The sequence below is a fragment of the Chanodichthys erythropterus genome, chromosome 24 (assembly GCF_024489055.1).
Source record: "Chanodichthys erythropterus isolate Z2021 chromosome 24, ASM2448905v1, whole genome shotgun sequence".
Taxonomy (NCBI): Eukaryota; Metazoa; Chordata; class Actinopteri; order Cypriniformes; family Xenocyprididae; genus Chanodichthys; species Chanodichthys erythropterus.
In genome coordinates, this window is record NC_090244.1 from 28,091,207 (window position 1) to 28,116,080 (window position 24,874).

Consider the following 24,874-nt stretch of genomic DNA (forward strand, 5'->3'; position numbering starts at 1 on the left):
GAATAAAGCATTAAGCGCGAGTGATTTTCATGTAAAGTCAATGCAAAGACACGAATAGACATCTTGCGGTGCTATTCGCGTGAATGAGGCGGCGTGAATTGAGCATTCCGGGCGTTTGACACGCTTAACGCGTTAAAAAAAAATCTGAACTTTGGCGTGTTAACCAATCAGGAGCTTGCTCTAGTAGTGACGTGATTACGACATAGCGAGAGGAGGCAGAAATCCGAAACAATGGAGGACAAAATCATTGTCGCTGTTTGATACGCGTGTAATTGATAAGTGCACACTACGAGCACAGTATGATGTCTGACAGCACAGGAAAGTTTGGTTTTCTGAGGTGAGAGACTTTTTGTTTCGTAACAAGCTACGGAAATAGTGTTAGCATAATGACACTGACATATAGCCTGACAACATATCATCTGACCGCAGATACTGAATCAGGACAGCGCGTATTTCTCAGGCACTTCATGAGCCACTTTTGGGTCGAGACCCACCAGTTGAGAAACACTGCTCATGAGTCATGACACATAGCAACACAGCTAAAAGTATTCCTCATATGTTGGATCTTTATTGTGCGGAAAAGAACATAACACTACTGGTGTGACGTAACTGAAGAGACAAATTAGCATATACTTATTAATATTAGGATAGAGTACCTATGCATGACAAAACAAATCACATTTAAAATAATTATCGAAGCATTGTTAAACATTAAGAAAATTTTATTATTAAAAAAATAATGTATTCCCACTGGTTCTGAGTTATGAGCTAGACTGGACAGTTAGATTTGTGAGGCATTTTTAAATCCTTGCCTTACAAAAATCAAAAGTTTTCGTTAAAGTGTCAATCCAGACAGCAACAAGATGATCTGAAGCACAAATGTATTTGAAAGTAAGACTTATGCTCTTAATAGGGTTGTCAAATTAAAATTTGAATTTAAAATAAAAATCCACATTTGAATACAAAAAAAGGTGCATTCGTATTTTAGGCAGACACAGGAGATGTGAACATGATGTAAGAGTTGCGTTTTTCTTAGCCTATCCAGTTGAACCCATTTGATGTGGCACTGCTGTGTTGGTCATTCGAAACATTGCACAACAGAAATAGAGAAGCTCAAAATGGAGAAGATCTTGGTTACATTAAAACCATAACCAAGTTGTTCAAACGGAACACATTGTCTGTGCCACTTTTCCATTGTTTTCTATATAAACAAGCACTAGATGGACATCTTTGACTGTTGCAGTCGCGTCTCAACAGAGAGCGCATGTTTAGAAAGCCATGTAAAGTTAAAAGAAGTTTTAAAAAACATGTCTGGAGACTTTGTTTTTTCATTCCACTGCACTGCAAAACAAAATACTCGGCGCTTCAGCTCTTTGTATTAAGCTAGGCATTAATACAAGATGCTGTTTTGTTCATAATTGTTTATGTAATTTATTAAATTATATTTGATTTATAAATTTTAGTGTAAAAGTTATCATGCTATTTCATTGCTTTGAATAAACAATTTAATGCAGTGAATTAATATTTTGCTCATTGCGCCCTCTTGTGGCTTCAGGAGACAAGGCAAAAACTTTTTCCCCCTAACTGAAATTATTCCTTTCAAATTTGAGTATAATTAGAATATTAGTAATATTTAAATTAGAATTTGGTTTTTCAGTCATTTTGAGTACTTAACGACATTAATGAGAGAGAAAAAACTACAATCCCATGACGCATTGTGGATGACAATCAATGGTGGAGAAATATAAAACTATTGATTTACATGTTAATTACATATAGAGAAACAATATTGCAAAATCTCATTCTCTTTCTCTTTCTCTCTATATATACACACACCAATCAGGCATAACATTATGATCACTGACAGGTGAAGTGAATAACAATGATTCTCTCTTCATCACGGCACCTGTTAGTGGGTTGATATATAAGGCAGCAAGTGAACATTTTGTCCTCAAAGTTGATGTGTTAGAAGCAGGAAAAATGGGCAAGTGTAAGGATTTGAGCGAGTTTAACAAGGTCCAAATTGTGATGGCTAGAAGACTGGGTCAGAGCATCTCCAAAACTGCAGCTCTTGTGGGGTGTTCTCAGTCTGCAGTGGTCAATATCTATCAAAAGGGGTCCAAGGAAGGAACAGTGGTGAACCGGCGACAGGGTCATGGACGGCAGAGGCTCATTGATGCACGTGTGGAGTGAAGGCTGGCCCGTGTGGTCCGATCAATCTGACGAGTTACTGTAGCTCAAACGGCTCAAGAAGTTAATGCTGGTTCTGATTAGAAAGGTGTCTATCAGACTTGCAAGGACCAGTATGTTATAGAGACTTGGGTCAGAACATTTTATCAACTGCATAGCAATGACCTGCTAGCATGATAGTCATGGCAGTGACTTTTTTACAGACTAGCCGCACTCAAGTATACAAGCATCTATGATGAGTCCTGCAGACTAAATTGAATGTCCTTTATCTACCCATAATGCACTTTAAAAAAGTACAAGGTCTATAATGCCGTTTCACAGTCCATTTAATCTCATTTACCTTCCTAAGCATCCAGCAGCACTTAAACACACACTCTCACACACGCGGCAGGAATTTACTCCGCTTATCTGCATAATGTTACAGGGCGGCTTTGACTGGCGTCTCCTCTCTTGGCTCTGGGCTCCGTATGACTCACACAGCTTGGCTTATTTGCCTCTTGTTAAGTGTTTTCACACATCAGGAACTTTCTTCTCTATTTCAATCTCATCAGAAGATCTGACGTCTCATTGGTTATTGCCTGCGGTCAGGTTCGGCAGTGGGTTGTTGTTGCTGCATTAGTGTGCGCTGAGATTCAACACAACCCCTGGATTCCATCTGCATTTTAAACGCCCTCCCGCAGGGCCATGCATCCCGTTGTAAAGAAAAAACCTCTCAAACACATTTGGCAGCATGCATTAGTGTGGCAAAGAACGGGCTCTCCAGTGGCCGCTCTTTTTGGTTTGGAGATGTGTGTGTGCCATAACAAATATCTAAATTTAACCCTCTACTGTGCACAATGTTGCCTCTAGCTAACAATCCCATTTTCTTCCATTTGGAAGCATATGAGAGAGCAATAAAATTATTCACAAGGGATTACTTTGAATAAACAATAAAAAGTTATTTCTTGGCGCTCATTTTAAAATCTTTTCTGCCATCCACATAAGTCAGTGAGTGAACATTTGAAAACCTTTAGCAACATAAAGTATTTGCATGTTGTAAGGAATAGCTGAATGAATTTGGATGCAGCAATAGAGAATACTGGAGTTCATATAAGTTCATATCATGTTATATTTTTAGATTTTCTTATTATCTATTATTATAGCAATTTTTAGTTTTGACTAAAGCCAATTCTGTCATGCAGTGAGTTGTTTAGCATAATAAACTGTTTAATATCTGTTATTTTTAGCATTAGTATTTTTATCATACTATTTTGACATCAGTTAACATATTCAAATACGTATAAATATTAGTTAAAATCTGTCTTTGATTAAATTCTGTCATATGTAAGGAAGCTTATTTCTGCCATGGAATAAAAATATAAAAAAGGTAACTGCAACTTTTTAGCTCACAATTCTGACTTTTTTTCTTGGAATTCTAAATTTACATCTAACAATTCTGTATTTTAATCCTCACCTGACCGCATGCAAATAAAAAAAAGGGGGAGGGGGAGTTCTGGGGGAAAAAAACATAATTGTCAAATAAAAAGTCGCAATTACCTTTTTATATATTTTTTTACTTACATTTTTTTATTACAAGTTTCCATATCATACAGCACTGCCTCCAAAATAAATAAATAAATTATGCCAGAAATTTTATTTATTTATTTATTTATTTTTTTTTTTTTATGATGAAATAAAGTTTATGATAATCATAATTTAAACTAGATGCAGTTATGCTATGCATTTCCAGGGTGTTGTGATTGGCTGCCATGGTGATGATATACAGTTGCTAAGGTGTTCAGAATGTGTTTTAGCATGTAATTATGCAGTTGCCAGTGTTGTGGGTGGTTTCCAGTGCATTGCTATGCAGGCGCTATTGTGTTCCAAGTGTTTTAGCATGTTGCTAAGTGGTATTCAGGGTTTTTCGGTGGTTGCCAGGGCGTTGCTATGCGGTTTCTATTGTGTTCCAAGTGTTTTTGGCATGTTGCTAAGTGGTTTTCAAGGTGTTGTGGGTGGTTGCTAGGGTGTTGCTATGCAGTTGCCATGGTGTTATGTGTGGCCCAAGTTATAAGAGCCCACACACATCTTTACGATTCTCTTGTATTTAGATGTGGTTGGGTCTCTCAGTAAATGCAGGTTTATGGTATTTTTTGCTTGCATTATTATCTGGCAGGAAAAAAATCTGTCTGATTGATTACAAAAGTAATAACACAGCTCTTATCAAGCAGCCACATTATCTGAGGCATCATTCCTGTCTGTAGCACAAACGGTGTGGGACAAGTTTCGCAATGAATTTTAATACTTAGGTTTATGGTTTATGGTCACTTAATATGAGCAACAGTAATAGTGATGTTTGGCTTTGCAGGTTCAGTGTTTGTGGCTCAGATCTGCAGCTGAGAGCAGGTTATTTTAAGAGCTGGATGTCAGTATCGTAAGACTCTTTTATCCTGCAGCTTAGAGCGGCAATCTGACCCGCTCTGATCCCACTGCAGTCTAATGTATATCTCCCTCAATCACCGTAGCCCTCCAAGGCAAAGTCATTTACTGCTCCCTATCTGTGGATCAGAGAATCTATCTGGACTGTGTTGGATCCAGGGAAAACTGTAAGGCCCATAAAACAGTGGAATAGGACCAATATACTATTTGAACAACACTTTCAAATTAAGAGCAAAGCAAAAACACACAGGTGATCGCTCAACAACACAATGAATGTATCACATTTATTTTGTATTTCAAGCTGCACAAGTATAAATAAATTATATGGTTATGGTTCTCAGTTAATGGTATATGTCCATTTGAGTGATGGAGACTTTAGCCCAGAGTATACTTTGTTTCTAGTGTACGCGCACAGTCAAATGCACAACCTTGCAAAGTATACTTCATTTGACTCGTACGCATACACAAGCGTTCAATGCAGTTTTGAGCAATCTCTTGCCACGAGTTACAACCCATATAAACATGTTTGTATTCTTTCATGCTAGAGTTGTACAAATGAGGGTACTTTCTAACCTCATCGCACAAGCTCTCGTCTATGTAGGCCTCCATTGTCGCTGTAGCTTGCATGTGTTCTGTTTGTGTTTTTTTCTTCGACTACCTTGTGAATTAACGCCCCAGGGCATGGCTGCCACCTTGTGGCCACTACTGTGGAACTAATTAATACAAAAAAAAAAGGAATACGTATGTGCGACCTGTGTGTACAAAGTACACACGGTTACAAAAAAGCCCAAAGTATACTTTAATTTTTACGTGTACGCAGGGGCGGACTGGCCATCTGTGTGATCTGGAGAATCACAGAACGGCCGGTACTCCAGGACGGCCGGCGGGCCACCACCCGCCACGCACGCAGTCATCATCTGTTTTTTTTCCCCTCACTAATCTGTTTCACACTCCAGTACTGTAGGTGGCAGCAATGCACCTTTAACCCTTAAACAGGCAAGAGTGGAAAATGATAAGCAAAAATTATTTTCATGATTTTTTTATATCATCTGAGCTTAAGTAAAACATATCCAAAAGAATTTTTGAAATATTTGATATATTTTGGATTTTATGAGTTGTGACTCCCAGGTCACGTTGCCTGATTAGGGTATAAAAAAAGGACCAAGTCATTAATCTGTTAACTGTTACTGGCCTACTTGCCACTGCATGCTTAAAACAATTATATCCTATACTTTACCTGATGTAATGTTGACAAATTATATATCATTCAAAAGCTTACGAACTCAAGATTCAGCCTGAGAAAACCATTTTGAAATCGGACCTCGCTTTACCATAAAAATGGTACTTTAATTTCTTTTAGCAAGCTCCTCACCTAGTGGGTGGTGTCAGGTTTTGTATTACACAATTTATTTGAATTACTTTATAAAAAAAAAAAAAATTCTAATCTTGACAAAACACATATCATTGGAAAGTTCTGAGTCTCACTGTCCCATCTGCCAACTGATTTTTGATATTGAGACTGAAATGTATAAATTTGATCCAGGAGAATGCATTAAAAAAAACACCCAGTGGCTATTTTTGGTACAACGCCTAAAATCTCATGGGAAGTTACATTTTGTGATATTAAATTAAAATTTAGAACACAAATTGGTTAGACATATGACTTTGATTTGATAGTAATTTTAGAGTAAAAATTATTTTGTAAAATATACATTTTATATAAAATATTTACAGTACAGTCCAAAAGTTTGGAACCACTAAGATTTTTAATGTTTTTAAAAGAAGTTTCATCTGCTCACCAAGGCTACATTTATTTAATTAAAAATACAGTAAAAACAGTAATATTGTGAAATATTATTACAATTTAAAATAACTTTGTACTATTTAAATATATTTGACAAAGTAATTTATTCCTGTGATGCAAAGCTGAATTTTCAGCATCGTTACTCCAGTCTTCAGTGTCACATGATCCTTCAGAAATCATTCTAATATGCTGATTTGCTGCTCAAGAAACATTTATGATTATTTTCAATGTTGAAAACAGTTGTGTACTTTTTTTTTCAGGATTCCTTGATGAATAGAAAGTTCAAAAGAACAGCATTTATCTGAAATACAAAGCTTCTGTAGCATTATACACTACCGTTCAAAAGTTTGGGGTCAGTAAGAATTTTTATTTTTATTTTTTTGAAAATAAATGAAAGAAATGAATACTTTTATTCAGCAAGGATGCATTAAATCAATCAAAAGTGGCAGTAAAGACATTTATAATGTTACAAAAGATTAGATTTCAGATAAACACTGTTCTTTTCAACTTTCTATTCATCAAATAATCCTGAAAAAAAATATTGTTCACAAATATTTTGTACAATTGTACACATTAAATGTTTCTTGAGCAGCAAATCAGCATATTAGAATGATTTCTGAAGGATCATGTGACACTGAAGACTGGAGTAATGATGCTGAAAATTCAGCTTTGCATCACAGGAATAAATTACTTTGTGAAATATATTATAATAGAAAACAGTTATTTTAAATTGTGATAATATTTCACAATATTACTGTTTTTTACTGTATTTTTAATTAAATAAATGTAGCCTTGGTGAGCAGACGAAACTTCTTTTAAAAACATTAAAAATCTTAGTGGTTCCAAACTTTTGGACTGGACTGTAGAGTACATTTGATTTACAGTAAATATAATCATTTTTTTGAAGTTACTTTTTCTTTAAAAAAAAAACAAAAAAAAAACAAGACCAAACTTATGTCTAAAACATTCTTAAATTACAACCATTTAAATTTAGTGTAGTGTTATGTATATTCTCAAAAAGGGAGCAACAGTTTTTTTTAATATGGTTACCTTAGACTTTTCCACTCTTAGGGTTAATCCCTTTTTTATACCCTAAACAGGCAACGTGACTCAGGAGTCACATACATTTCAAAACATGCTAAATAACAACATAAACAACATATGACAATTTTTTTTTCTTCAGCACCCTAAGACAATGTTCAGAATTAATGTTAGCAGTAATATAATTTTTTTTCCAAAAGAAAAGTAAGTTTAATATATAATTATCTACTTCAAAATCTGAATGTTCTCCACCACTGGCAGCCATGTTGGATTTAGATCAGGCTTACTAATAGATCACTGAAAACTTGAAGCAAATCATGTGACCAGCATACTTGAGACAGACCAGGCATTGATAAATGATAAAAGGATTTAATAAAAAAATTGTTCTTATGCCCCAAAAAAGACAATAAAAACTATGTGACTCGTGAGTCACGTTGCCTGATTTAGGGTTAAGTTGGATGCCAGCTGTACTGGCCGTGGCCGGCAAGTAAGCAGCAAAGACAATAGATCAGTGGTCTCAAACTGCCGGCCCGCGGGTCATTTACGGCACGCCCACCACCTCTACCCACCCCGCAACTGATCTCAAAAATAAAAATAATCCGGCCCGCTAAATTATTATTATTATTATTATTATTATTATTCTCTAGTTGCTACCTATCTGATATGCAAAGAAAAAGTCGCCGTTCTAAGGGGCATTCACATATTGCGTCACATAAGCGGCCGCGCCGCATTCTCCTTTCCAATGCGCTTTCGCTCCAGTGGCGTCTGTCGTTGCTATGCAACCATGAGCTGCGCTCTCAACCGCTTCTATTATGAGCACGCTTGCCTAAATTACAGTAAAAGCACTCGACTTTAAGTCACGAGCGCCGATTTAAACCACCAAAACACGTCCGATGCTCAAATGGCATCTTGGACAAATGTGGCCCAGCTGTGTGAGCACAAGCGCTGCAGGTGTCTGTCAAGAAACAAAGTGTACAAATTTATTCAGGGATTGTATTTGTTCAGTACAATGTTGTTCAGTGCAAAATTTTAATGTTATGTAAGCTAACATAAAGTAAGGGAAAATACTTCCACTAATAAAACTAATAATGTATGTAACAATTTTGGCAAAATAAAGTTGATATATAGGCTAGCTCCAGTTTTGTTTTTTGTTTTTTTTATTTCTGACCCCTCCACGCCACAAGTGTTGCTGGTTTTGTTCCTAAATTACTGATTTTTTATTCCATATATCTTGTTGGATGTGAGAAGTCGTACCAGACTATTTCAATTAATAGTATTATATTAGTAATAGTATTATATAATTTTATTACACTCTGTAACAATGAGAGAGACACTGCTGTTTCCATTTAGTATGGTAAATAAGATATTTATAGTATAGGTATAAAAAATATTTTAGTAGGCCTAATGAAATTTGAAGTAGGCTAAATGAGAAATAATGCAAAGGAAATGAAAATTTCTGAAATGTTGCGCTTTTTTGCGCTTGAAGGATAATATGGCCATTATGAGGTGTCAATCACAGAAACGGCCCCCCGACAATTTGAGTTTGAGACCCCTGCTATATGAATATTCAAGTTAATCTAATATGCTTTTAACACAACATCTAGTCAATATCAGTGCTATTGCTATAATTTGGATGGTATAGTATCATGAGCCACAATTAAAGTCTTGTGACACTCATGCCAGGCGTTATTGTTTTTTTTGTTGAGTTTCCGCACGCCGATTGCTTTGGGCCGGGCCTAGTCAAAGTCCAGGGCCGTTTTTTAGTCCCAGTCCGTCCCTGCGTGTATGCGAGGGTCAGTGTACAGTGTGCATCACATGAATTTCATCATCAGAAGAGTATGCGCGTACTGTTAGCACACCGCCAGATTTTTGTAACTGCGTGTACTTTGTAAGCACAGTTTGCACATGGTAGTCAAGGTAGTCAGAAAAACTGCATAAACAGAACAGAGCGGAACACATGCAAGCTACAGTGAAAATGGAGGCCTACATAGGTGACAGATTGTGCAAAGAGATTAGAAAGTATCCTCATTTGTACAACTCTAGCATGAAAGAATACAAATATATTTACATGGGTTGTAACTCGTGGCAAGAGATTGCTCAAAACTGCATGCGTTGAACGCCTGTGTACGCATACGAGTCACACTGTACGCTGACCCTCGTGTACATGTAAAAAGGGCTTAATGAAATGTAATGGCTTAATGAACGTTATAAGCAATTTTTTGACACTTTCTGCTAGAGAAACCGAACAGGAATGCTCTATATTGTTCATATATGAGTATGCATATTGTAGTGATAAATATGAAATTAATGCAAGTCATTACAAGATTTTTACATTTGTACCATTTGCTCTGTGATGGGCTGGTTTAGTTCCATCTTGTCACTGCCTTGTCCTTGGACTGGGAATTATGTGTTTCCATGGCACCACTATCAACACCTAAATGAATCTACAGCGGTCAGGTGGTACAGCGGCCACGTGGTACATGTGGGAGCTAACAGAAAACACCTAGCTTACAAGCTGTAATTACGAGCTGTACGAGGACATGAACGCTTTTTACAAGCTAGAATCTCGTAACTACAGGAATTATGAGGCCACGTGAACGACCCTAATTATCAAACCAATCAATTAATCAGTCTACCAATCAACATACAGATTGTTCTATCAATGAACCAACCAGCCAGCCAATTAACCAATCAATCTATTTGTTAGTAAGTCAGTCTACTAATCAACATGTTGACTGTTCTATCAACCAGCCAGCCAGACAGACAAACATCAAGCCAACTAACCAGAAAAAGCCAACCAATCAATTAGTCAGTCAGTCAACCAATCAACCTGTTCTTTCAAACTACCAGCCAGCCAGCCAATCAACCAACCAATTAATCTATCAGTCATTCGGTCACTCTACCAATTAACCTACTGGCTATTCATTCAATCAGCCAGCCAACCACCAACCAACCCATCAATCCGTCACATTCTACTGTTTTAGAATCAATGTTCTGTAGAGAGGAATGTTGATAAAGAATGGCTAATAACACTTATATTATATATTATTACTTATATTATAATATTGTTTATTGTTATTTCATATTTCTTTACATTAAAGTTAAATTGTACATGAAATGTAAAAAGTATTTGTAGAAATTAAGTACTTAAGTAGTTTATTGTTATTTCATGTTAGGTACTGCATTAACTAATGTTAACAAATAGAACATTATTGTGAATTGTTAACGAATTGCTTAACTATTTGGTACCTTATCTGCTTCAAAACAAAATGTGTTTTTCATCCATGTACAGTCGGTACATTACCAAAGCTCAGCAGGAATGTTTGAGTCAATTCTCCATATTGTGATACTAATATAAATGATTATTTATGATCTCTCAGGTCATATTGTAAGGCCTGCTCATGCATCCAAATCCAATAGCGTTTACAGATTTCAGTTATGTGGATGCAGCAGTGTATTTCACTTCTGGGGCTTGTCATTATTTTCCTGTTCATCTGAAATGGCCATGTTTTGATTTTTAACTGTGCTGAAATAGCAAAAGATTTCCTTCCACTCCATTAACCTCCATCCCGCTTCTGTGATCCCGATTCATTTCAGCGAAACCTCTTTCCCCCTGTGTGCACACTCAATCTGAATTAATCAATCTGAATTACCTCAGGGAGAGAATCAATCATGTCAAACACATGAAGGACAAGTGAGTAGTTTCACATTTACAACACGTCCCAATATCCAGCGCTGTCCATTCAATGAATTTGTCCCAGTGCGCCATTTAACAACTTCTTTCCTGCAATGATTTACATAGCAAATTTAGTCAACAACAAACAGATGTGCTAATGTTGCAGCAAACAATTTCTGCAAGATACAATAATAGATCAGAATGTTTCGTGCCAATTCAATTTTTTTTTATAAAGCTAAAACTCATAAAGAGAGATATCATTGCCCTTCTTTATGGCTCCTGCTGTTCTACAATTTATTGAACAGCTTTGCAATAAAATGAAAGCTGATATCTGTCCAGATGTACATGAATGAGCGTTGATAAAATGGCATACAGTGAAGCGTTTGATTCAGATGCGTCTGGCGCGCGCTCTCTCCCTGTGAGCCGTCAGACAGCGACTGAACTCTGGATAATGAAGCTTGTCTGAGAGATCAGCCTGTCACTTTAGAACAAAATCTCATTAGTTTTAAGAGACCTCTCCGTGTGGCGTGTGATCCCATTTCCTTCACTGAGAGAGAGGGAGAAAACAGAATGTATTAGCACTTCAGCAATATGCAGTTATGGATCCATGGCCTAGCGGTTGGTTAGCGCACATGCTCCAGACGGGTCAAGCTGTGAAGCTCACATGGAAATCTGAGGTTTGATTCCAGCCTGCTTTGTGTCCCAATTCCATTCCCTCTTGTTTCTCAAGGGCTACTTCTTTTCGCTTTAAAACACAGTCGAAAGTATTCTTGTAATTATGCTGGATTAATATGGATTATTATACAAAAGAGATTCTGCAGCTGAAATCTGCAACATTTTCTTTAGTTGCAGATTCCATGTGGCCCTGCTTATGTCTCTATTTCTGTCTGGTCTCATCTTTCGCTCTATCCTACCCCGTTTTCTTAATTGCATGCTCCATCACGCTCTTGACACTAGCAGCAGATTTCTCCCAATCTCTCATCTGCTGATATCTCTCTCCGGTCACAAACCGCTAGGCCCCAGGGCATAATGGGAAAAGTCTCCTATTTCATAGACACTGCTAATCTTTAAATAAAAGCGTTGCAATTTTTGAGAAAGCTCTTTGTAGCCAAGTTTTGCCGGAGACGTTCGCAGCATGCCGAGGATGTGACAGAGCGTATGAAGTTGGAGCCGTAGAGTGATCAGTAAAGTGGCATGCCGCTAATGTATGTATCATGCCGAGGCCGCGGCTGGCATGCATAATTAGCTGTGATGTTCCTGAGTCACAGAACAGGAAGTAGGCCAGGGCCTGCCAATAATAACCATGCCTTGTGAATCAGAATTTATAGCGTCGTGAAAGAAAATCTTTTCACGATCTTACTATTTCTTTCAGTTTCACTGATCTGGTTTTCATTTTCAGGGTTTTCGATTATCAACATGTTCCGATCTCTGTGACGACCATCCCGTGTGACTTTACGCCATTTGGACGGACATGTTCATCTCCCTCGTCATCTTCCGCAGCCCTGCGGCAAAGCAGAGAAAAACCTCAGAGCAAACACAAGTCCAGGAGCAGAGGAAACCAGCGTAAGAAGCACTGACATCTTTCAAAGCTTAAAGAGGCCATATGCCCTTTTACAAAGTCTTGATGTTGTTTTTTGGGCTCTACTAGAACAGATTTTCATGCTTGGATGTTTATTATTTTCCTTATATTCCTCATATTCTCCATTTTTGCAGCTCCTCTCTTCCCAATCTGTCAGTAACGCTCAGTTTAGTTCCTGTCTCTATGAAGCCCCTCCTTCTGAAAAGCTAAATATGCTCTGATTGGTCAGCTGAACAGCTATATTGTGATTGGTCAAGCGATTCTAGCATACTTGGCAAATGTCCCATCCCCAACTGCCAGTTTCAAGACACAACTAACTCAACAAGGCCCTGCCCCTTTAATCTGCGTATGAATTATTGAAATTAGGAATATTGTGAAAAAAGGGCTGAAAATATTGAAGACATCATCTCACACTAAGGGGAATATGCAATTTTATGTCCAATAACATGCTCTTAAGAATGTGAATTTTACTAATAATAGCAACATATACTAAATCTAAATGGCTGTTTATGTTATGCACAATCTAAACTTCCTGTTTTGATAGGAATTCAGCCATGTCTAAACTAGTCACTAGCATGGTGTAAAATGGATGATTTGCTGAGCAAATCAAAGTTAGTTAAACTGTCAGTATAGCAAGCTCTGCAATTTTAAGGCAACTCCATCGCCCCCTTGAGTACTGGAGTTTATCATTGTAATGCAAGAATGCACATTATGTAAAAAGGCACAACAGTTGCAATGCATTGGCCAAGTGTGTCTGCATTCGTATCTCATGATAATGTCAGCATGTCTGCAGTGATTACAGTGTTTTGTATTGGTATATGTTGCATATATAATTGTGCGCGTGTGTGTTTTTGTGAGCGTGTATATCTACATGCATGCATGGACCTCTGCTGTCGAACTCCAGATGGTTTCTTCATTAAAATCCTCCCTCCGATATAGGACTACTCCCTCAGTAATCAAACCTAGCCTATCACAAAAAGCAATTATAGCAAATTAATAGTGCATAACCAATAAGAAGCGTTTATAGTGCTTTATTACAAGCCCTAATAGTTTTTACTGCCAGCAGATCACAGTAGAATGAGTTTGCCTTTGTAGCTGGGAGGTCAAACCGCTTTTTAATGGCTGCTGCTGAGCTGGAATGAGGTTTTTTTTATCCAGCTGGGATTGGAGGGGTGTTTGTGTAGTATTATCACGCTGTGCAAAAGAGGTCCAATCTAAGTTTCCATCATTAGAGACATTAGAAGAGTTGCTGATATCTGGGCATGTACAGGGAATGAATTAATCCCTGAAACATCTCCTTATTTGTCTTTTGAAAGTCCAGCCATTTGACTTTGGCTCTACTTATATACTATATATAAGTAAGTTATTTTTATGCTAAACAGTAAAAACACTCCAATTGTGGCCCAACCAATAGTGTGAGTTTGGGGCGGGGCTACATGTTTGTCCAACCAATGACAGGTGGGGGGTGGGACAGAAAAGGACAGCTGGGAAACCTCTTTGCAGTTTGTTTGTTGTTGCTACTGGCACAGAAATTATACACTTGATCATAAAAACAAAACAAAAAACACCTTATGCTATTCTGAGGGATGTCACTCACAGATATCACAAATAGAAATCATATCTGTCTCTATGAAAGACCTAGACTCTGTAAGAAGTAAAGAATAATACTTTTGTGTGGATTTTTAGCCAATTTATAGATTTGTGGAAGTTAGGATAATTGCTTAAATGTGCACTAAACTGGTAGGCTACATCTTATATGTCTTAATTTAAAAGCTGCGGTATGTAATTTCTGCTCAATAGTGGTGCCAGTATGTTTGGCCTGACACAAGGCCGTAACCATGACATTATATTATACATTTTATTTAAAGAAATTAAATAATTGAAAGATTAAAAGGGATTTAAGGAAATAAAGAAGAAATAAGAATGGTAAAGAAAGTTCCAGGTCTATTTATAATAATAATAATAATACGTTGTATTTATATAGCGCCTTTCCAGGACACTTAATCAATTATTCATTATTTATAGCCCAGTGCTTTCCACACATTGGGTCTCATTCATGAAACACGAGCAAAACGATTCTTTGTGTAAATCGTGTGTAAAGTGGTTCTGGCATAAATTTTTGGATTCATTAAAAGGTTCGTATTTTTCAAATGTTAGTTGGTACGAAAGAAATCTACACCTGCTCCCAGTCACGCGTAAATAGTGCGTTTAACATCTGAACGTTTTGCTCATTAATGGCTGCATTTTAATTCACCTTAATAAGGTACATATTTACACAGCATTTTGAAAAAATATTATATATAGTAATTACATACATTTTTTCTTTTTACTTTTATTGTGAGAGCCAGTAATAGCATCTGCAAACGGAGCACTTTAATCAAATAATGGATAGATTTCAATACGGTTGGGCAAACTAATGGCCCCTTATTTGTTATGGAAATTGTTTCCTATAAAATGTCCAAAATCCTTCGTTTGGTGTCATAATATGATGCCCATATATAGTTGTCAGTCGGATTTAATGGGCGGGATTTATGGTAATTGAGAATGAGCGTGCACGTGCATCCCATTTACGACTGATTGGAATTCATTAACACACACATTTCACTATCACTTCTGAGGTTTACGAAGTATTTGTGAATCAGGAGAAGAGTTTTCGGGAAAGTCTCTTTACGCGCAAATCACTCAAATATTTACTCGTATATTTATGAATGTTTCATGAATGAGACCCATAGACTTTACTTGGGCGGGCCGCCCAGGAATAATAACGGCTGCCCAAGTATATTTAGAGACACATTTTTGCTTTTATTATTTTTATCCTCTTATACTTTTATGTCCGTGCAAGATAATGAAACCATCCGCGATCGATTTACTAGTCGTTTCATACCTGCTCGTTACGTGTGCATCAGAACTGTTACTCCTGCTTACATTCCCACAGGCGCTGCATTTTGCAAAGTCACAAGGGGGCGCTGTTGCACATTCTACAAGCTCGCGCAAAACTGCTTCAAAGTGATTCTCAATCAATGAAAAGCGCAGATTTATGCCAAGCGATTGCTAATGAACTCAAGTTAATGAATTATTACAAAGTCTTATTTATGGCCTTTATATAAAATGTTTTATACGGTTGTAAGAATCTGAAGGACCAGCTTGCAATAGTACAGACATTTCAAAATAAGAGTCCCAGTGTATTCTGGCCTTTTTATAGTTAAAAGTTATCAGTTTTAATTTCGCTAAGTTTTTTCTTTTTCTTTTGGCCATTATTGGTATTTTGGTTACACAATAAATTGTATTTAATTTGATTTAATTCATTGTAAATTATGGTAGTCTCCCCCACAGGAAGAAAAGACTAAGAACATTATTTGACACATATATCATTCATTATATAAATTATACTAGTAAAATCTGTGTCCCATTCACTGAGAGAGACACGATATGACAGCAAGGAGAACATAGGAAAAGGTGAACCATTTAAATGCTGTAATTTTGCATAATTTACAATGCATAATAATGCATAATATTAGTATGTAATTAAATGTAATAGTATACATTTCATAGTATTTCAATAAATAAAAATACTGTTAAAATTCACACTTTATTTGTTTGTCACATATAGTTGACCATTTTAGGATAATAGGATCATTTTTTACCGGCTACCACCGCAAGTATATTTCAAACCTGTGGGAAGCACTGTAGCCTATAGTTGTGGTACAGTAAGTAATCCATTTAAACTGTTTGCAAATAATATTTTATTTGGAAAAATATGTACACATTCACTAGTTTGTATGTCTAATATTAAAAAAAAAAAAAACATTTCTTGTTTCGTCACATTTAGTTATGAATGACATCATTTAAATACCATATTTTCAATCCAAATTCAATTCAACATATCCATTGTAAAACATAATATAAATATAAAATGTTTAGCTACTTATATCTTATCATGCACATGCTCTATCACTGTAAAAACTAAAAGCGTTGCGTTGGAATTCGCACTCGTCTTCAGTAAATAGTAAGCCCCGCCTTCTTTGATTTAATTGGCCATTTTTTTTACATTGACAAGCGCTGTTAGAGCGCTGAGGAAGACCAGCTTAAAAATTTCACTTTTTAAACTGTCTGGCATCCTAACAACAAATAGAGCAGTGCGTAATGGAGAGCTGCATTAAGAAATATCATATATTGGGCAGGACATGTCCCTTTCAATGCCTATGGTGGTTACAGCCCTGGTGTATATTGGTGTAACTGTTTTCTTCCCAATGCCTTAAGTTTGGAGAGGGACCATTTGTCAGACCAATGGGTTCATTCACACTATGTCGTAATTAATGTAAATACAAGTTGCAAACCCAGAAGTTCCACTTGGTGCTGTTTATGTCCTTAACATGAGGACATTTAGGTTTTTAACACTATTAATGCCAAAATGAATCTGTATAATTTGAGTAATCAGTAAACAAAACCACAATACAAGTAACAGTCATTATGCAAATATGTTATTGAATAAAATGTTAACATTTATTTAGCTTAGCAGGACATTGGACATTAGTTATCCAACTCTGTGGAGGCTATTTTAAACTGTTTATTTTAGATTAATATTGCATTAATAAGCATTGCCAATAGTCAATTATTGGAATTATCAAAAAGACATATTAACTACACTTTATTGCTGAAGCCATTGCAATTTGCGATGTTGCAGCAGTCATGTGGTATAAGTCGGAGCATTCCGAAAATTCCAGAACACTCATTTTATAAGCTGAAATGTCATAATTACAGTTATTCCTGCATGACGTGAATGCACCCGATGGCTCCAATGACTTGAATCCATTATTTTTATTTTTTTGAAATATCAAACTTCAACTTTAAGTTTCTTTTCTTTTTTTCCATCATATTTTTCAGTTCACTGTATATGCTGAACTGACCAACTGTAACCCTGTCCTTCTCTCTCCACAGTAAGAATGGAGGAGCTGATGTGCATTAAGAAAGAACTGACAGTGATTAAATCACAGATAGACGAGCTGCTGGACAGTCTGGAGCAGATGGACTCTCAAAACCAAGAGCTGTCCGGTAAAACACTCATTCTTTCATCATAAGAGTGCAATAGTGGATCATGAACTGTCTCATATTTGTGATGTAATGTCTCAAAGTTTGGGCAAGTGGGATGTCCAAAGAGACTGGTACCTTGTCTCTGTCCTTGATCCTGTTTGATGTCATTTAGCACTCTTATGTGTGTGTGTGTGTGTGTGTGTGTGTGTGTGTGTGTGTGTGTGTGTGTGTGTGTGTGTGTGTGTGTGTGTGTGTGTGTGTGAATCTCAGGAGACGGTGTGGCGTTCTCTCCGCTCCACGGTTCTGTGAGCAGTGCGGACGATTCGTCTGGTAGCTCCCCTCCCTCGAGGACAGACAGAGAGATGCAGAGCCCACAGACAGCAGACAGCAGTGATGAAGACAGACAGCATGTAAACACACACACACACGCACACTCTCACACACTCGCACACAGCTGATGCTCAACTCTTACTCAGACACTGAGGAACAATGTGATTAAATCAATTATACCCAAAATTTCATCTGCATTTTTATAAATTTACTCACAGATTCTTGAGATAAGGGACAAAACCTGTTTTAGAAGTTAGTTTTTATTATTTAATAATTCATTATTTTTAAACTGTTATATTTGTAGATAAAGGTCTCAGCTAATGAACCATGTAAGGGAAAAGGTTTTTCTGAAAATGTTTTTTTCTAAAAATGTACAATTATTCACTTCAGATCTTAATTTGTGTCAGCTCGTCAGACGCATTAAAAAGCATGCTATTTTAATTTGATCCATCCAACAACAGTGTAAAGTTTTCAGTTATGTAGTAATTGTGTTCAGTTTTTTTTTTTTTTTTCTTGAGTTAGGGTTATGATGAACAATCCAGTTCCTACATTCCTTAATTCTCTACCCTCCTTTTTAATATTAAACACATATGTTCTTAGGTAAATCAGACATGATATCATGTAGTTCAGTTGATGTTTTAATATTTTAACACAATGAATTGAAAAAAGAATAATACAATATAATGTTTTTTTGTTGTTGTTGTTGTTTTTTTTACACCCATAGAAATAAAGAAAAATACAATACAAAAATACAAAATATAAATAGGTCCCATATGAAATCCATTTAAAAAAAAAATTTTTCAAATTCCATTTTATTTTTTTCCAAATTCTGTTTTTTTCAGTTTTAATTTTTCTGGATTAATTTTTTTCCATTTTAATATTTTTGGACTCGATTTTAATGGTTAAAATACATTTTTGTAATCAAAAAGCATGTCTAAGTAATTTAAATAATGAAACTTATCCAATTCATCAACAATTTATTAAAAGTTTCACAAAACAAAACAAAAAGAATGTCTAATTAATTGAATTCTTAAAAACAACAAAATATATTAATTAGAAAATGTATTTTTATGAAATGTTTTGTTGTTTCAGAAATTCTGTTGTGAATTTAAATTTTTCTAGCAATAAAATAAATACATAACATTAATTTAATTTATCTTATTCATGAAATTAAACAGAGGTTTACAGTTAAAATTAAAACATGAAAGAAAAAGGAGATTGTTCCTTAATTAAAACTATATTTTTATTATTATTATTAGGTCTATTAGTGTTAGTTTTATTATTACATTGAAACATCAAAATTCTACTGTACAACAGTAATATGTTTCTGTCAAGTTAAATCAAACTTTTATTTTGACGGCTTGCCGAGAGCTTTGAGTTTCTGTGTCTTTATGATATGACGATAGTTTTTCTCAAATGAACTGGTTAAATGCATTCATGTCCTCATATAGTGAGGCAACAGGATGAAAACACAGCAAGCATCACACGTGCTACAATGTGTGTGTGTGTGTGTGTGTGTGTGTGTGTGTGTGTGTGTGTGTGTGTGTGTGTGTGTGTGTGTGTGTGTGTTTGTTAGATAAATGAAACTGCACTTCTGCATCATTCATTTCAGAGACACACAGACATGCAGGATTCATATTTAAATATGGAGTATTTAATTTTTTTACAGGTGTAGAAAGAACATTAAAGGATTAGATTAAATACTGACAGAGTTGGCAGTAATGAAGGAGTTGACAAATACTGACGGAGTTGACAGTAATGAAGGAGTTGACAAATACTGACAGAGTTGACAGTAATGATGGAGTTGACAATAATGACGGAGTTGACAAATACTGACAGAGTTGACAGTAATGATGGAGTTGACAATAATGACGGAGTTGACAAATACTGACGGAGTTGACAGTAATGAAGGAGTTGACAAATACTGACAGAGTTGACAGTAATGATGGAGTTGACAATAATGACGGAGTTGACAAATACTGACGGAGTTGGCAGTAATGAAGGAGTTGACAAATACTGACGGAGTTGACAGTAATGATGGAGTTGACAGTAATGATGGAGTTGACAATAATGACAGAGTTGACAAATACTGACGGAGTTGGCAGTAATTAAGGAGTTGACAATAATGACGGAGTTGACAGTAATGATGGAGTTGACAATAATGACGGAGTTGACAGTAATGATGGAGTTGACAAATACTGATGGAGTTGACAATAATGACGGAGTTGACAAATACTGACAGAGTTGACAGTAATGAAGGAGTTGACAAATACTGATGGAGTTGACAGTAATGATGGAGTTGACAAATACTGACGGAGTTGACAGTAATGATGGAGTTGACAAATACTGATGGAGTTGACAATAATGACGGAGTTGACAAATACTGACGGAGTTGACAGTAATGAAGGAGTTGACAAATACTGATGGAGTTGACAGTAATGATGGAGTTGACAAATACTGATGGAGTTGACAATAATGACGGAGTTGACAAATACTGACGGAGTTGACAGTAATGATGGAGTTGACAATAATGACAGAGTTGACAAATACTGACGGAGTTGGCAGTAATGAAGGAGTTGACAAATACTGACGGAGTTGACAGTAATGATGGAGTTGACAATAATGACGGAGTTGACAAATACTGACGGAGTTGACAGTAATGATGGAGTTGACAAATACTGACGGAGTTGACAGTAATGATGGAGTTGACAATAATGACAGAGTTGACAAATACTGACGGAGTTGGCAGTAATGAAGGAGTTGACAAATACTGACGGAGTTGACAGTAATGATGGAGTTGACAATAATGACGGAGTTGACAAATACTGACGGAGTTGACAGTAATGACGGAGTTGACAAATACTGACGGAGTTGACAGTAATGATGGAGTTGACAATAATGACGGAGTTGACAAATACTGACGGAGTTGACAGTAATGACGGAGTTGACAAATACTGACGGAGTTGACAGTAATGATGGAGTTGACAATAATGACAGAGTTGACAAATACTGACGGAGTTGGCAGTAATGAAGGAGTTGACAATAATGACGGAGTTGACAAATACTGACGGAGTTGACAGTAATGATGGAGTTGACAAATACTGATGGAGTTGACAATAATGACGGAGTTGACAAATACTGACGGAGTTGACAGTAATGATGGAGTTGACAATAATGACGGAGTTGACAGTAATGATGGAGTTGACAAATACTGATGGAGTTGACAATAATGACGGAGTTGACAACTACTGACGGAGTTGACAGTAATGATGGAGTTGACAATAATGACGGAGTTGACAATAATGACAGAGTTGACAAATACTGACGGAGTTGGCAGTAATGAAGGAGTTGACAATAATGACGGAGTTGACAAATACTGACGGAGTTGACAGTAATGATGGAGTTGACAAATACTGATGGAGTTGACAATAATGACGGAGTTGACAAATACTGACGGAGTTGACAGTAATGATGGAGTTGACAATAATGACGGAGTTGACAGTAATGATGGAGTTGACAAATACTGATGGAGTTGACAATAATGACGGAGTTGACAACTACTGACGGAGTTGACAGTAATGATGGAGTTGACAATAATGACGGAGTTGACAAATACTGACGGAGTTGACAAATACTGATGGAGTTGACAAGAATGACGGAGTTGACAAATACTGACGGAGTTGACGGTAATGAAGGAGTTGACAAATACTGACGGAGTTGACGGTAATGAAGGAGTTGACAAATACTGATGGAGTTGACAGTAATGATGGAGTTGACAATAATGACGGAGTTGACAAATACTGACGGAGTTGACAGTAATGATGGAGTTGACAAATACTGATGGAGTTGACAATAATGACGGAGTTGACAAATACTGACGGAGTTGACAATAATGACGGAGTTGACAATACTGACGGAGTTGACAGTAATGATGGAGTTGACAAATACTGATGGAGTTGACAATAATGACGGAGTTGACAAATACTGACGGAGTTGACGGTAATGAAGGAGTTGACAAATACTGATGGAGTTGACAGTAATGAAGGAGTTGACAAATACTGATGGAGTTGACAGTAATGAAGGAGTTGACAAATACTGATGGAGTTGACAGTAATGAAGGAGTTGACAACTACTGATGGAGTTGACAGTAATGATGGAGTTGACAACAATGACGGAGTTGGCAGTAATGAAGGAGTTGACAAATACTGATGGAGTTGACAATAATGACGGAGTTGACAAATACTGACGGAGTTGGCAGTAATGAAGGAGTTGACAAATACTGATGGAGTTGACAGTAATGAAGGAGTTGACAACTACTGATGGAGTTGACAGTAATGATGGAGTTTACAATAATGACGGAGTTGACAAATACTGACGGAGTTGGCAGTAATGAAGGAGTTGACAAATACTGATGGAGTTGACAGTAATCAAGGAGTTGACAATAATGACGGAGTTGACAGTAATGAAGGAGTTGACAATAATGACGGAGTTGACAAATACTGACGGAGTTGGCAGTAATGACGGAGTTGACAAATACTGACGGAGTTGGCAGTAATGACGGAGTTGGCAGTAATGAAGGAGTTGACAAATACTGATGGAGTTGACAACTACTGATGGAGTTGACAGTAATGATGGAGTTGACAATAATGACGGAGTTGACAAATACTGACGGAGTTGACAGTAATGATGGAGTTGACAATAATGACAGAGTTGACAAATACTGACGGAGTTGGCAGTAATGATGGAGTTGACAAACACTGACAAAGATGACAAATACTGACGGAGTTGGCAGTAATGAAGGAGTTGACAAATACTGACGGAGTTGACAGTAATGATGGAGTTGACAATAATGACGGAGTTGACAAATACTGACGGAGTTGACAGTAATGATGGAGTTGACATACTGATGGAGTTGACAATAATGACGGAGTTGACAAATACTGACGGAGTTGACAGTAATGATGGAGTTGACAATAATGACGGAGTTGACAGTAATGATGGAGTTGACAAATACTGATGGAGTTGACAATAATGACGGAGTTGACAAATACTGACGGAGTTGACAGTAATGATGGAGTTGACAATAATGAAGGAGTTGACAAATACTGACGGAGTTGACAGTAATGATGGAGTTGACAAACACTGACAAAGATGACAAATACTGACGGAGTTGGCAGTAATGAAGGAGTTGACAAATACTGACGGAGTTGACAGTAATGATGGAGTTGACAATAATGACGGAGTTGACAAATACTGACGGAGTTGACAGTAATGATGGAGTTGACAATAATGACGGAGTTGACAAATACTGACGGAGTTGACAGTAATGATGGAGTTGACAATAATGACGGAGTTGACAGTAATGATGGAGTTGACAAATACTGATGGAGTTGACAATAATGACGGAGTTGACGGTAATGAAGGAGTTGACAAATACTGATGGAGTTGACAATAATGATGGAGTTGACAATAATGACGGAGTTGACAGTAATGATGGAGTTGACAAATACTGATGGAGTTGACAATAATGACGGAGTTGACAAATACTGACGGAGTTGACAATAATGACGGAGTTGACAGTAATGATGGAGTTGACAAATACTGATGGAGTTGACAATAATGACGGAGTTGACAAATACTGACGGAGTTGACGGTAATGAAGGAGTTGACAAATACTGATGGAGTTGACAGTAATGAAGGAGTTGACAAATACTGATGGAGTTGACAGTAATGAAGGAGTTGACAAATACTGATGGAGTTGACAGTAATGAAGGAGTTGACAAATACTGATGGAGTTGACAGTAATGAAGGAGTTGACAACTACTGATGGAGTTGACAGTAATGATGGAGTTGACAATAATGACGGAGTTGACAAATACTGACGGAGTTGGCAGTAATGAAGGAGTTGACAAATACTGATGGAGTTGACAATAATGACGGAGTTGACAAATACTGACGGAGTTGGCAGTAATGAAGGAGTTGACAAATACTGATGGAGTTGACAGTAATGAAGGAGTTGACGACTACTGATGGAGTTGACAGTAATGATGGAGTTTACAATAATGACGGAGTTGACAAATACTGACGGAGTTGGCAGTAATGAAGGAGTTGACAAATACTGATGGAGTTGACAGTAATCAAGGAGTTGACAATAATGACGGAGTTGACAGTAATGAAGGAGTTGACAATAATGACGGAGTTGACAAATACTGACGGAGTTGGCAGTAATGACGGAGTTGACAAATACTGACGGAGTTGGCAGTAATGACGGAGTTGGCAGTAATGAAGGAGTTGACAAATACTGATGGAGTTGACAACTACTGATGGAGTTGACAGTAATGATGGAGTTGACAAATACTGACGGAGTTGACAATAATGACGGAGTTGACAAATACTGACGGAGTTGACAGTAATGAAGGAGTTGACAAATACTGATGGAGTTGACAGTAATGATGGAGTTGACAAATACTGATGGAGTTGACAATAATGACGGAGTTGACAGTAATGATGGAGTTGACAATAATGACGGAGTTGACAAATACTGACGGAGTTGGCAGTAATGAAGGAGTTGACAAATACTGATGGAGTTGACAGTAATGAAGGAGTTGACAAATACTGATGGAGTTGACAATAATGACGGAGTTGACAAATACTGATGGAGTTGGCAGTAATGAAGGAGTTGACAGTAATGAAGGAGTTGACAGTAATGAAGGAGTTGACAAATACTGATGGAGTTGACAATAATGACGGAGTTGACAAATACTGACGGAGTTGACAGTAATGAAGGAGTTGACAAATACTGATGGAG

General features: G+C 36.8%; 1 protein-coding gene across 3 annotated transcripts in view; it reads left to right on the top strand.

Moving 5' to 3' along the window:
• si:dkey-234i14.2 (RNA-binding Raly-like protein) overlaps nt 1–24,874 on the top strand; it is a 33,135-nt gene that overhangs the window by 4,605 nt on the left and 3,656 nt on the right. For 2 of the 3 annotated variants that reach the window (XM_067380438.1, XM_067380436.1), the window contains exons 4-6: nt 12,526–12,689; nt 17,644–17,757; nt 18,007–18,146. In XM_067380438.1, the coding sequence (XP_067236539.1) occupies nt 12,526–12,689; nt 17,644–17,757; nt 18,007–18,146 (418 nt within the window). The remainder of the gene's footprint in view (nt 1–12,525; nt 12,690–17,643; nt 17,758–18,006; nt 18,147–24,874) is intronic. The other variant, XM_067380439.1, reaches the window with a different exon arrangement.